Genomic DNA, 15025 nt, shown 5'->3' on the forward strand with positions numbered 1-15025 from the left:
GCTGGGGCTGATAACAAAATTCCACCCTCCGGGTGGCTGGAACAGCGAGAAAATAATTTTCTCATAGTTCTGAAGTGCAAGCTCAGGATGCCTGCAGGCTTGGTTTCTGCAGAGGCCTCTGTCCTTGGTTCGCTGATGGCCTCCTGCTTGCTGTGTGCTCTGTGTCCACATCCCCGGGGCCTTCGTCTTCGGATAAGGACACCAGCTAGCAGAGTAGGGGCTGCTCTCGAGATCTCGTTCAACCTTAATGACACCCTCCCAGGCTCTGTCTCCAAACACCATCACATTGAGAGGGAGCCCACCCCCCCATATGGAATTGGGCGACTGTGGGTTAACTAGGTAACTATGCTCTTTGTAGAATGCACCTGAGCAGCCATGACAACTTCTGTAACCTGTCACCAAAGGAGCATGACACTAAGAAAGTCCTGCCAGAGCTCTTTGCTCTCCCCCCTCCACTCCTCTGCTTTGTGTAAATCCTGCTTGCAATATTCCCAGGGAAACTCCAATGGAATTAAGCCTTGCAGATGTAAAAGGAGGTATAGAATGAAGTGAAGACTTCTATCAGGGCTCTCCAGACTGACAGAGGAGTCACTCGCTGGCCGCCGGCAACATTAAGAGCCACTTTTTACTCCTATCTTCATGTTAAAGAGTTGTCTGTGCTGGGGTCCTCACTGTTTCCTGCTTCAACACTGGGGGTCAGGGCTTCACATAGGCATTCAGCTGAGCGTTGTGGCACACATGTATAATCTCAGCACTCAGGAGTCTGAGGCAAGAGGATTGAAAGTTCAAGGCTAGCCCAGGCTATATAGTGAGACCTTGTTTTAAGAAAACAAAAATCAAAAAATATATGGGAGCTGAGGAATATTTCAACAAAGACATCCAGTATTGACTGATGGATGTTTTTGTGGTGCTAGGGATTGAACCCAGGGTCTTGCCCATGCTCTGTAAATTTTGTACCGGTGACATTTGCCCCCAGCCCTTAAATAGCAAATGTTTGTCTAAGCAAAAGGTAAAGTTCTAGACCAGCAGGTCTGGCATTTGCTGGCAGGACATTAGTCACATGCAGAGCTACTTCTAGCTGGATGCCTGAGAAAACTGCAAAAAATACATTAAGTTTTTTTTTTTTTTAAACTGGGCATGATGGCACATGCCTATAATCCTAGCTACTCAGGAGACTGAGACAGGAGGATCAAAAGTTCAAGGCCAGCCTGGGCAATTTAGCAATACCTTATTCAAAATGCAGAAATAAAAAGTGGTGGGGATATAGCTCTGTTTTATGCACACATGCTCTGCCAGCACTTGGCCACAGAGCTACATCCCCACTCCCCAATTCTTATTTTTGTTTGTTTGTTTGTTTTTGTGGGGTTTTTTGTTTGTTTTTTTTTTGGTACCAGGGATCGATCTCAGGACCTTGCCCTTTCGAGGCAGGCGGCGGAACCACTGAGCTAAATCCCTGGCCCAATTCTTGTTTTTTTATACAAAGGATCAAACCCAGGCACGCTCTACCATTGAGCTATATCCTCAGCTTATTTATTTATTTATCTTTGAGACAGGCTCACCTTACCTGTAATCCTAGCACTCGAGGGAGGCTGAGGCAGGAGGATCACCATGAGTTCGAGGCCAGCCTGGGCTACATAGTGAATTCAAGGTCAACCTGAACTATATAGTGAGACCTTATCGCAAAAAACCATAAGAAAAATCAAATCAATTTAGATCATTTTTAAAAATTAATTTTATTGGTACATTTTAGAGATACATAATGATCGCATTCATCATAGGGAATTTGTACTTGTACATGCTATATCTTGACTCTTCTTTTTTCCCCTTTTCCCTCCTCTCCCTTCAGAGATATAGTTGTCCTACAGGAAAAAAAAATCCTTTTCAGATTCCACAAATTTGACTAATGTATAACCATCATTGTAATCAAGGTATAGAATATTTCCGTCAGTGCAGTCAACCTTTTCTCCCATCTCCAGCCCCAGGTACCACTGTGCTGATTTCTGCTTGATTTTTCCAGCGTGGCTTAAATGGAATCTAACAGGACACAGCCTTGGATATCTGGCTTCTCTCACTCAGCACGATACTTTGCAGAGTCAACCATGTCATTACATCATCAGTGTTTCTTTTTATTGTTGAATAATATTTAATCATACAGATGTCCTTTTGGTTGTTCCCAATTTGGTGGTACCATGAACGGTGCTGCTTTTAAATTTTCTGCTTTAAAATTTTGCTGTGCAGAATTTTCAAATAATCTCTACAGGCAAATTTATCAATATTTTCTTTCTTTTTTGATTTTTGTTTTTATGGTACTAGGGATTTTATGGTACTAGGTTCTTCACATTGAGCTACGTCCCTAGCCCTTAATAATTTTTTTCTTATTCTTTGTTTTGTTTTTTTAGTCCTAAGAATTGAACTCAGGGCCTCATTCATGCTAGGCAGACACTGTGCCCTTGAGCTACACCTCAGCTCCTCTTGAATTCAAGGCAAGTGTTCAACCACCGAGCTACACCCTCTGCTCTCAATCTTTTATGCGTTTTGGATTTTGAGACATAGTTAGAAAGGTAATAAAGAAATTCACTGTTCTTTCTTTCCAGTACTTGTATGGTCTCGACCTTTTATGTCTAGGTCTGTGTTATATTTGGAGTTTATCCTGGTATGTGTCATGAATCAATTTCCTTTTTCCAAGTGGCCACCCAGTAGTTTCCAAATAATTTATTCCCAAATAAAACTTTTAATCTGATTTGAGATCCAGCGATGTTGCTCAAAGGTAGAGCTTTTGTTGGGCCAGGGATTTACCTCAGTGGCACCCACACCTGCCTGCTAGCACAAGGTTCTGAGTCCCATCCCTTGTTCTGCAAAAAAAAGATAGAGCTTTTGCTTAGCATATGTGAGGCCCTGGGCTCCACTGGCAGCACTGCAAAAAGAAAAAGCCAAGCATGGTGGTGCACACCTGGAATTCCATCACTTGGGAGGCTGAGGCAGGAGGGTTGCCAAAAGTTCAAGGTCAGCCTGGGCTACATAGTGAGTTCAAGGCCAGCCTGAACTACACAACAAGACCCTGTCTCAAAAAAAAAAAGAAAAGAAAAGAAATCTGATTTTAGAAGCTCTACTTTCTAATTTTTTTAAGTAAAACATTTATTGGAACATTTTAGATATACATAATGATAACATTCATCATAGGGAATTTGTACCAGTACATGATATATCTTGCTTCTTTTTTTTCCCCATTCCTTCTTTTGTACAAAGCTTTTGTTCTTATTACTTGCAATATTTAATTAAATATTAAATATTGTGATAGTCAAAGTTGTGAATCAGAAACCTATTTTTCTTCAAACTTTCAACCTATAGCTTACAAATCTAATAAATTTAGCTATAATCAATTAAGTAATTTTGTGTTAAAAATTAAAAACTCATTTTCATTGTAGTTTAATCAATATCTAATTATCTTTACATTTTACAGATTAAAATCCCTTGAACATTTAAACACTGTTTACAAAGTTAATCAGATTACCTTAAACAATATAAGTTAAAGCCATAAAACTTATAAATTAGCAAATTAAATTCTCTCCAATTTAAATACCCTTCATAAACTTGATTTAATTCTCTTGCACAGGAGCTGGGGTGGAACACATACTTAGCCTGCTTGAGGCCCTGAATTCAATCCCCAGCAAGGGGCAGGGTCAGCCAGGAGGGAACAGGACGAAACCACATTTCAATCTGTAATCACAAATGTAACATATTTGAGTCTTTCAAGAAATTCATAAATTAGAGGTATATTTGCATATCCACAAAAATCAGTATTTTAAACCAAGTACGGCGGCACACACCTGTAATCCCAGCACTCTGAGAGGCTAAGGCAGGAGGATTGCCAGTTTGAGGCCAGCCTGGGCAAGTCAGCAAATTAGAAAGACCCTGTCTCAAAATTTAAAAAGGGCAGGGGATACAGCGCAGTGTGAAGGCCTGAGGATCAATACCCAGTACAACCCCCCCCCCCAACCCAAGCGTTTTAAATGAAATAAGCTTTAAATGGTAGCCAGGCATGGTGGCACATACATAGAATCCCAGTATTCTGCAGGCTGAGGCAGAAGGACTGCGAGCTTGAGCCGAGCCTGGTCACCTTGGACAGATAAAAACACTAATAATAACATAAGGAAAATTGTAAAAGGCTGGGGAGGTGCCTCTGGGAAAAGGCCCTGGTTTCAATCCCCAGTACCACATAAATAGCTGAGAAATAAACAGATGATGTAGACAAGTACAAGGTTTCCTAAAACGCAAGCCAACAAAGACAGAATTGGGAACAAAACTTTGCAAGCCAGAAAGCAGGCACCTAGCGGTAGCTGGTTCAGCAGCCCCGAGAAAGCTAAAACCCAAGTTTGGTCAGAAAGCAGTGAGACCTGAGCCCCAGAGCCTCAGCGTAGCTCAGGAAGGGGTAGAAATAATTTCAGGAAGCAAGAGTAAAACGGGGAGACGCTGGCCGCAGAGGCCAGAAGCCCTGCCGCTCACCTCTGCCCCCTTGCGGACAGCAGGCACCTGCCCGCCGCCCTCGCCCCAGGGAAGCCTGGGCTTCTGTCCGCCAGCTGACGGACGACAGGGACTCTTGGGGGAAGTGGCAGAGGGTTAGATTAGAATCCACACCCTGAACTAGGAGACGCATTCGGACTCCCCATCGGCTCCCGGAAAGAGGCGAGATCGCCTTCAGGCTAAAAACTGGAAGATTCTTCTGGGGCGATGGGAGGACCCAGGATCCTTCCAGCGCCTGCAGATCACCCGGGGTGCGGCCCTGCTCTGACAAGTCCTGCTCAAACGCCCAGCGTCCAGTTCACCTGGCAGTGCCCTACCCTGACTACACCTGAACAGCTAAGAATCCGCAGGTTTTCAAGAAAAGCCAGAGCACGTAAACCACGGCCAGCGACAGACAGGTAAAATGCAGTCTCGGAGAAAACAAAGACAACAAGCTGCTCACTAGGAAGATGCTCGGAAGAGTAAGAAACGATATTACACCTGAGAAACAAAAACAGCACACAGTACCAAGCAGCATTCCGAAAACTGAAAAGCTCTGAGAAAGCAACAGCATGATTACAAAATGAAAAACTCAACAAAAGAGTTGAAGATAAAATTGAGAAAATCTCCTACATGAAAGGACCAAAATATAAGAGATGGACAATAGAAGAAAAGAGAATTAAACCAAGAGCTCCCCTCCGCTCCTTCTTGGGAGGGGTGAGGGGTACCACAAAATAGCCATACCGAAAAACAGTCTTATGCATGCATTATACAGGCACGTCCCCAGAGTAAAATCTCTGGGCTGTTAGAAACTCCAGAGACCTCTGAGATTTATTGAGCTATGACAGATGCTTCCTAAAAATAGGAGGATTGGACTGTGGAAATCAGTATGGAGATACCTCAGAAAACTAGGATTATCCGGTGCCTGCCTCGCAAGCCCAAGGTTCCGAGTTCAATCCCTGGTACAAAAAAAACAGCAACAACTAGGACTAGAGGTCCCATTTGACCCTCTGCTGGGTATCTTTCCAAAAGAATTAAAAGAATCATACCACAGCGATATATGCACACCCATGTTCATAGTGGCACAGTTCGTAATAGCTAAAACTTGGAAACAGCCCAAATGCCCATCAACTGGAAACTGGATAAAGAAGATGTGGTTTTTCTATAAAATGGAGTACTATTCAGCCATAAAGAATGAGAAACTAGAGACATTTATAGCTAAATGGATGCACATTGAGGCCATACTCTTACATGAAATAAATAGGATACATGTGTAAATACCGAATAGTTTCTCTTGTGTGAAATACTAAAAGTGTAAATAAGGGTCAAAAGGTATAATTGATATTGTGAAATAGGAAGAAAATGTCTAAAGGGGTTGGGGAAGTGGGAAGGGTAGGGGAAAGGAAAGAAGGGGAAAGAAAACAAGATACGAGAAAAGGAAAAAAATGGAAACAAAATCTCTGCAAATAGGGAAGGGTGGAGGGGGTGAAGGGAGAGCAGGGAAATGGGGAAAAAATAAGAACTAAGATACATCATGGACAGGTATAAGATCCCAAGGATGAATGTAACTGTATTGTATACCTAAAATGTACCAATAGACTTAATGAAAAAAAAATAAAAGGATTAGTCCTGGGACAGAGTCCCTATGCCACTGACACCATGCCAAGTAGCAGCTGGAAAGATATCCATCAGATCTAAGGAGGCAGGGTGTCTTGTCATGAAAATGTAGGCAGAAGAAAGCATCATTCATCTACAGTAAAGCTACAAGAGGGGAAGGACAACAAGCTAAGCCCTGGGACGCGAGGAGAGGCAGGTGTTTCTCATGTCATGACCCACCAGGTTAATGACTGTTCAGACTTATGACCCGTCTTTTTTTTGTACAGTTCTGTGCATCTTGTTTATAGAGCCTCAATGTCTTTTTTGGTACAGTACCCCTTGTTTACACAGCACTGTAATTTTTGCTGTAATGGCGCTGTACAGTACAGTGCTGTAGCTTTATGTTCTGAAATACATTATAGTACTGAATGTCAGAGTTATACAAATAAAAGCAGTCTCCAAATTAGAGTTTCCTTTAGCTGTTTCTTTTCTGAATATTGTTATGTACATACTATGTACAGTTCTTCATTGGGTGAACAATTCAGTTGACAGCCTAGCAGAGGGAATGGAACTCAGTCATTAAAGGAGGGGCTGTAGCCTACTGTATTTAGGCACATTGATTAAGCATGTTGGGCAAAGAAGCACAGCATTCATGAAAAGACAAATGTCTCCAAAATGTGTATTATTTCTATGATGTCTGATACTCGGGAAAAAGAAGCTACCTGACATGTTTTGGGTGTTAAAGCAATATGTGAGGTTGTTTTTTTTGTGTTTTTTTTGCCTCAATAGTGAAAGTATATATGGTCTGCCTGTTTTCATGCAGAAGGAAGTGATGTGGAGCACAGTCTCATCAGGCCTGTTGATCGCATGTGTAGCTGAGCCAAAGGACCTGAAAACTTTGTTAGTGTGCTCGTCATTGGGCTCACTTCTTTTTTATCTGCTTGATTTCACTGAAATATAATGGCCTCCAGTTCCATCTATATTGCTCCAAATGATAGAGTTCCCCTCTTTTTATTTTTTATTTTTTAGTACCGGGGATCAAACTTGGAACCTTGTGCTTGTGAGGCAGGCAGCAGAACCACTGAGCTAAATCCCTGGCCCCTGAAATTTTTTGATATGTAGAAATGTCTCATATCACATGGCTGCACGTATTTTCTCAAGGGTTAGATATACACTTTTGAACCACAGGAAACAATTGAACGATTAATTATCACTGTGCTTCTTGGCTCAGTGATTGTTTTATGTGTTTAGTTTTTGCACCCCTGGCTAGTCAGCTCCTTTACCACATACTCTCCTTGTTTGTTTTGTTTTGTTTTGTGTGAAACAGGGTCTCACTATGTAGTCCAGGCTGGGCCTTGAACTCACTATGTAGTCCAGGCTGGCCTCGATCTTCCTGTCTCAGCCTCCCATGTGCTGGGAGTACTGGAGTGTGCCATCGTGCCCGGGCCAGGATAAACTTTGGATAGGCTGGAAATCTAAGTGCTCTTGTGGTAAACAAATTGATCCAAGCATAGAGGCCAGAGAACCACATATTTGCTACCATTCATATCTCGGTTTTGGTTTTGTTTTTGAAGAGCTGCGATTGAGTCCAGCCTTCCATGTACTCTGCAAGAATTTTACCGCTGAGCTACAGCCTCAGCCCTTTGTATTGGATACTGTAAATCTGCACCAGAATCATAGCCTAATTTTTAAAATAGTTTATGCTGTAACAGGGCCAGGCAAGTTGGAAATATAGAGATGCACCACACTCTGAATCAAATGGAATCCTTTATTATAAGCCGGCTGATCGAGAATGGTTCATGGCAGAAATTCTCGCCAAAGGAAAGCAGTTTGCAGGGTCCTTTTAAGGCTCTTCTATTTGGGGAGGGCTCAGGGAGAGGGGAGCACAATTTCGCAGGAGCAGAATTTTGCTAACTCACTGGGGCTCAGGGGCAGTGTCACACAGTTTGGTTAAAACAAAGTATCACCCAGATGCGGGGCTTCTGTTTAGGAGGCAGTAAAGATAACATATTTACAGATTCACTGAGGGGACTCCCAAGAGGGAAGGGGAAGGCACCTCTGAAATTACTCGACTTTACACAAATGGACTCAGGTTGGCTGTCACAACGCCATTAAATCAAATAAGTGAGGTTTGCAACTCACTTGAAGAAAGTCACAGCTTTCCTTCCGTCAGCGTCAGCGTCAGCTCAGCGTCAGCGTCAGCGCTGTGAGCTTTTGGGTGAGCTGCACGTACTTTAGGAGCCCCGCTTCTCTCCTCAGCCGGCCGTTCAGGTACCGGGATTCCTCGTCTCTAACACAGGACCACATTCATAAGATCGTCCTGACGTTTATCTCAGCCCCACTCCGTGGAATCCCCTATTTATATCTGATTTCCAAGTCGGGGAGAAATCGGATCTTGCAGAGTAACAACGGTATGGAAACAAAGCAGAGGCAAATCACAGTTGTGTACTAAGTTATAACCCACTTCCTACACAGATACTGTCCCTACTGCGAAGGACCCCGAGTGCTGTACTTCCTGCGTGACATCTACCAGCTATTTGCTAGATATACAGATGACTCTTCTTTTAGGCAATGAGGAAAACTTTTCAGAAAAAACAACACACCTGACTGAAAAGCTGAGATTAATGTCTTTAAAGAAGATGATTAGGGCTGGGGATTTAGCTCAGTGGTTTCTCCTGAGTTCGATCCCCAGTACCCCCCCAAAATAATAATAATTTAGTGAGGAGCTCAGAAGCCTATGCGTGACTGGTCCAAGCACTGAGGAAAATGTTTACGTATGCGACAGGAGGGAGCCTGGGGCGGCAGGAAGTGGAACTGTTTCACAGGACCCACGATAGACAGCTCCGAGTGCGCTGAGCCTGGTAAGATGTGTCACAGCAGCCTTTGTCAATTGGGTGGTATCTGATGGTATTAGCTTAAGTAATATACACAGATAGTTATCTTTAGATATTTCATTTTTATTTTGAAAACCTTAAAATCTATGAACACTGCATGCTGGGCAATCATTCCACCACCGAGCCCCAGCCCCAGCCCTAGCCCTGAGCCCAGTGCTATGCCAAATAGGCAGAGTCAAAACAGCCGAGTGTGGTGGTGCACGCCTGTGATCCCAGCACTCAGGAGGCTGAGACAGGAGGATCACTGTGAGTTTGAGGGGAGCCTGAACAATAATAGCAAGACCTTGTCTCAAAAAAGTGAAAAAAAAAGCCCGCTTCTCCTTCTTGTTCAGTTACTGGTCAGCCCCTCCTGTGCATAACAAATGCCTCCTTTTCCGAGAGGAGAACCCACTCTGTTTTCCTCATTAAATATCTAACAATATTCAGTCATAATTACACTTCACCAAGGTCTACCTTCCTAATCATATTCTGTTTTTATTTTGTTTTTTTGGTACCAGGGATCGAACTCAGGTCCTTGCGCTTGCGCAGCAGGTGGCAAAACCCCTGAGCTAAATCCCCAGCCCACTAAATGATTATTAACACTGTTCTGTGTTTTTACTTTTCTGCAAGTTATTTTACTAGGTGCTGAGTATCCTCCGCTCATCTTATGGGCCCTAATTATTTAAGTAGACCCAGCGATAGTCCTTGAATAGATTTTGAATTTTCTTTATCATAATTCATGTATGACAACCATCATACGTGACATGTACACATGTCTGACAAGTTTCTTGGAATAAATTGTTACAAGTTAAATTCCAGTCTCGGTCAGAGGGCATGGCGACCTTTGTCATTTTTGCTATGCACTTCCAGAACAATTTATACAGCAACCGGAGCTGAGCCTCCTGAAGGTGAGGCAGCAGCACTGAGCGGCAAGTTACAGCCCCAGCCCAAAACCCTCCTCTCGGTGATTTTTCAGGCTTCTCATTTTTCCCTGGCTTCACCAAAACAGGATTTTTATCACTTGTTTAAAAATATCACACCCAATCGAAGAGAAAATGGGCAGGAGTGAGGTAGGACAGGTGAAATAGAGAGAAGTAGAAGGTCTCTCTCTTACCTTAAAACTCTAGGTCGGATCTCTGCTCACTTTAGGAATGTTTATCATTTAGGAAAAGTTGGCAAAATAAGGTTTTCTAGCCCTAAATTGACCTCACCTATCTCACCCACTGACAGTTCCTAAGTCAGACCCCCACCCAACCAGAAGGGAAAACCCCCAAGCAGACCTGCTACACACATCCACAGGAGCACAGGGATAACAGATGGAAAGCGGCTGCCCTGCTGCCCCCACCACCACCATGTTTGTCAGCCAGCCCCAGGCCCATCACCTGTGGGACTCTAAAATTTTCCACTCTCTCAGCCAGTGCCCCCTCCCTACCTAAACTCCCCATAAAAACCACGCCCACCCTCCTCTCAGTGCCAATGGCCCTTTCGCCCTTGGCCCGTCTGCACCCAGACGGCAATAAACTCATTGCATGGTGCTTGAACTTTGCCTGCCTCGGTGGTCTCAATCGTGCCTCTGTCTGACCTTCCACCTTCCACCCTGAGGACACCAAAATAAGACTAACTAGCTGGGCATGATGTCACAGGCCTGTAATCCCACCACTGAGGGAAGCTGAGGCAGGAGAATCAGGTCCTTCTTGGGCAGTTTGGCAAGAACTGGTCTCAAAAAATAAAGAGCATGCTTATAAGCTCAGCACTCAGGAGGCTGAGGCAGGAGGGTCACTTAGTTGAGGCCAGCCTGAACTACATAGCAAGACTATCTCAAATTTAAAAAAAAAAAGAAAATAAATAAATAAGAATAAATAAATAAATAAAAAGACTGCATATACACTTTAGTGCAAAGCCTCTGGGTTCAATACCTAGGACCAAAAAAAAAAAAGTGAAGTAGTTTTCAGGATTTACAGGTACATGGAATTATCAGCTTTTACAACATTGAATTCCAGATGCTCAAGAACAGTGCCTACAAGTGTTGGATCACTGACCTAAATCTGCAGCTACCTTGGATTCCAGGAAAAGCACAGCCTCATAGATGCACGCATTCCCTGCCCGCCCCAGGGAAGGAAGGAACCAAACTGCTCCTCAAACCACAGGGATTCCTCCAGGCCAAAGAAACCAGGACTGAGGCACTGATGGACAGGACTCTGGCCCGCCTCTGCCAGTCCTTAAAAGCTGGCCCCGTGCTTTTGAGAGGGCGCCGGTCTGAACCTCCACATCAGAGTGAGCGCCTCCAGTTACTCTACTCGGAGCGTCTTTCTTCTCCCTTACTTTGTAACTTTGCCTGATCTGCATTTCATGTGAATCAGAAACCTACCTGGTGCACCAAACTGAGGTCTCTGTCTCCTTTTTGGGGGGACCTCCTCAGACCCCATCCTGTGACGGCAGAAAATGTCTATTTTTCTGGAACACAACTGAATCCTCACAAGGTCAGGTTGTGATTTTGAATAAAGATGATCTGATGGGTTGTGGAATGAAAATTGTATACAAAGCAAGCTTGGTGCCTCAGAAGGAACTTGGGAAGTTAGGAGTGAGGAGGATTCTGGTCCTAGCTGACCGAGATTCTTCAGGCAGGTGTTGTGTCCTCAGTCATTTCCTGCAGATGCCTCAGAGGAGATGGTAGGAGGCTTCTCTGTGTGTGGGTTAACTTGAATCCATGCCCTGGTGGTTGGCCCTCCAAAGAGCATATGACAAGCACCGCAAATAATTGCCTTCCAGGGCCAGGGAATTAGCTCAGTGGTTCCACTGCCTGCCTGGCAAGTCCAAGGACCCGAGTTTGATCCCCGGTTACCCCCACCCCCACCCCCCATTGCCTTCTAAACCACAACCAGAAGGCTACCTGACTGAGGAATACAGGCATTAGAATACTCACTGGGGTCCTCTTGCCTCAGCCTCCTGCGTGCTGGGATTAGGTGTGTGCACACTTGGCTTTGTAGGACACATTTGTATGCACCAGACTGAAGTAAACAGAGATCACCAAGGAGATGAAGGGCAGGTGCACTTCTGGGTTTCAACTGAGGACCTGTTACCATTAAAAGTACTTTATGCATTCTTCACTCTCCCAAACCATTTTATTGACCTCAAAAAACCTGGAACATCATGAAAGTCAGGATGCCTTCTCGATAGTGACTGTCTCCAAGCATAAACTGTAGGAGAAAATGAAACCGTTGGATAACATTGCCGAGGGACAAACAAGAGCCCAGGGACTTCACCTGTTACTCATTACTACAAGCAGGATTTGTATTCCCTTCTTCTTTTTTTTTGTACCAGGGATCAAACTCAGGACTTTGCGCTTGGCAGGCAGGTGGCAGAACCACTGAGCTAAATCCCTGGCCCAAAATAATTCAATAATAATTTTATTGCTGGTGGGTTTTATTTTTGGTTTTTTTTTTGTGTGCCAGAGATTGAACTTGAGACCCTGTGCTTTCGAGGCAGGCAGCGGAACCACTGAGCTAAATCTTTGGCCCTTGTGTTCCCTTCTGAGGCAGTCAGGGACTAAACAAGAAATGAACAGGAGAAAAAAAAAGACCAAATAACTTCATTTGGGACCACAGATGCCCAATGAGTAGCTAAAATCAGAATAAAGCTTGATATCGCTGCCTTCATTTTGTGTCTATCTCCTCTACTACCTTAAAACTTTGGGTCAGATTCCTGCATATAAGAAAGTTAATCATTTAGTGAGTGTCTGTCAAAAACTGGTTATATGAGGTTTATTAACCTTAAATTTACCTGATTTATCTAATTCTCCTTCAAGACTGAGGACACTAAGACAAGATATTTTTAGGGAAATTCAATCACCAGCTTCTACCACCTGGAATGGGTGCGTGGATGTCTCCAGCCATTGCACTAAACCCACAGGCGCCATGGATTCCAGCGAAACTGAGATCACTCTATTCCCAAACAGGACCAATCATCTTATGGGAACCAAGATTTTTCCAGAGCTGCAAATACCAGAACTGAGATAATGATCAACCAGACCAGTGGTGGTGAATCTATGGCGTGTGTGCTGCAGCAGGCTGTCAGTTATCACCGACAGCTCTGAAGGCTTCGCCACCACTGCACTAGACTCTAGCCCACTTCAGCAGCCCCTTAAAAGCTTGAGCCTTGTCCTCTGCTGTAGTCCAGTCTAATCTTCATCAGAGCTGTGCCCCTATCAGCTTTTTTCCTCCAGCTCAGATCCTTTCCCATTTTCTTTCTTTCCAGTTAGAGCTTTTGCCTATAAAAATCATGTTGTTGCCTTGGTTTTCATTTCTATTATCACTGAGGCAAGAACCCACACTCGCCAGTGACAGGACAGAGCGTAATGGTATTTTCCCCGGCCCTATCTGTGGAATTGTCACTCTCTGTGAGAAAATTATCCATCCTCTTCTCTGCCCTGTTGCCTTGGGAAGAAAGGAGGAGAGTGGAGCAATTACTTGGAAGTTGGCTCTCAGGTTACAAAATCTATTCTCAGAGATCTTCAAGAAAAGAGTTGACACTGGGTAAATTTATTATCAGTTGACATCATAGTTTTTGTTGTTGCTGGTGGTGGTTTGTTGGTTTCTTTGTTATTCTGAGATGAGGGTTTCACTATGTTGCCCAGGCTGCCCTGCCGTCCCTGAGCATGGCAATTCTGCCTCAACCCCTCGAGTAGCTGAACTATTGGCATGAACCACTGAGCTTTGTATGACTTGATAGATTTTTGTTTTTGTTTTGAGACAGGGTCTTGCTATATGGTTCAGGCTGGCCTTGAACTCACTCTGTCGCCCAGGCTGGCCTCAAACTCGCTACGATCCTTCTGCCTCTGCCTCCTGAGTGCTGGGATTACAGGAGTGTGCCATCACACCTGGCATGACTTGATAAGATTTAAAAATTCTGCCCAGTGCCATGATTCTGTGACTCTAATCTGTAAATAAATGTTCATAGATGTTACGTCTAATTGCTAAGTTATCAGTGATGTCAGAAATGCCATACCACAGTTATCTTTCAAAACTCCAAACTTAACATGACTGCCAGGATCAGAATTAGTTTTCGGTTCAATTCTGAACAGAATTACCTTCTGTTCAATTACAGATAATCTTTAGATGGTGGAAGATCTCTCTGAGGAGTGAGTATCGATCAGCAAGACCTGGAGAAGCAAAAGACACTCATGAAGACTTCCTAGATAATTCACATCTTCAGGGTAAGGAAAGGAAAACATTATGTACTTGGTGCTGTTAAGTTCTCTATAATTAGTGAAAGGTTTTTCCTCAATGCTGGGGATTGAACCTTAAAAATCCCTTGAGACTGTGAGCCAAATTAAAACTCTCCTCCTCTAAATTGTGGGTATTTTTTCTCAGTGATGGGAAAGCTGAAAAATAAAACCAGTTCTCGTAGATGTTTTGTGGTGCTGAGGATGGAACTCAAGGCCTCCCACATCTAGGCAGGTGCTCTACCCCCAAGCTACATCCTCAGCTTTTACTGTTTTTAGAAGAGAGGGAAGGTTTTCAGTTTAGGGTGTATCTCCACGTGACAGACCACTTGTCCAGCATGTATAAGGCTCTTAGTTCAATCTCCAGCACTATACACACACAACAATAAAAGAAAATAAAAAATAAATTTTTTTGTGATTTTACTTCCTTAAATAGTTAAAGATCTGGATTGACAGTCTTTAATATTCCATTATGTGTGCAAGTATTTATAATATTCATGGCTTAGAAACAGCCATATTGGGGGAAGTCTGTTCAATTTGATTGAATAAAAAAAAAATCAGTCTAGGCTTGCCTCACTTAATTGTGGAATAGATGTCTTTTTTTTAACAGACATATTTCTGTACAGATAGATATAAAGTAGACCTCTAGAAAACACATTGCCTTTTCAGTTATGATTCTTTTGTTCTGTAGTATCTGTCCTGGAGCTATTCCTTGACAGAAGTGACTTTCTCTTTCTTTTTTCTATCTTTTTCTTCCCTTTCTTCTTTTTTTTATTTTTTATTTTTTTGGTACCGGGGATTGAACTTGGGACCTTGCACTTGTGGGGCAGGCGGT

At 43.4% G+C, this 15025-nt stretch overlaps 1 protein-coding gene across 1 annotated transcript in view; it reads left to right on the plus strand.

The window, feature by feature from the left end:
- Positions 1–15025, plus strand: part of Fbxo36 (F-box protein 36) — a 63958-nt gene that overhangs the window by 30167 nt on the left and 18766 nt on the right. Inside the window, exon 2 of the mRNA XM_004868011.4 lies at positions 14073–14181. Coding sequence (XP_004868068.1) covers positions 14073–14181 — 109 coding nt within the window. The remainder of the gene's footprint in view (positions 1–14072; positions 14182–15025) is intronic.

This window comes from Heterocephalus glaber, unplaced genomic scaffold, assembly GCF_053883595.1.
Source record: "Heterocephalus glaber isolate CG9 unplaced genomic scaffold, H.glaber_assembly_v1.0 deba00001004, whole genome shotgun sequence".
In the NCBI taxonomy this organism is placed as follows: Eukaryota; Metazoa; Chordata; class Mammalia; order Rodentia; family Bathyergidae; genus Heterocephalus; species Heterocephalus glaber.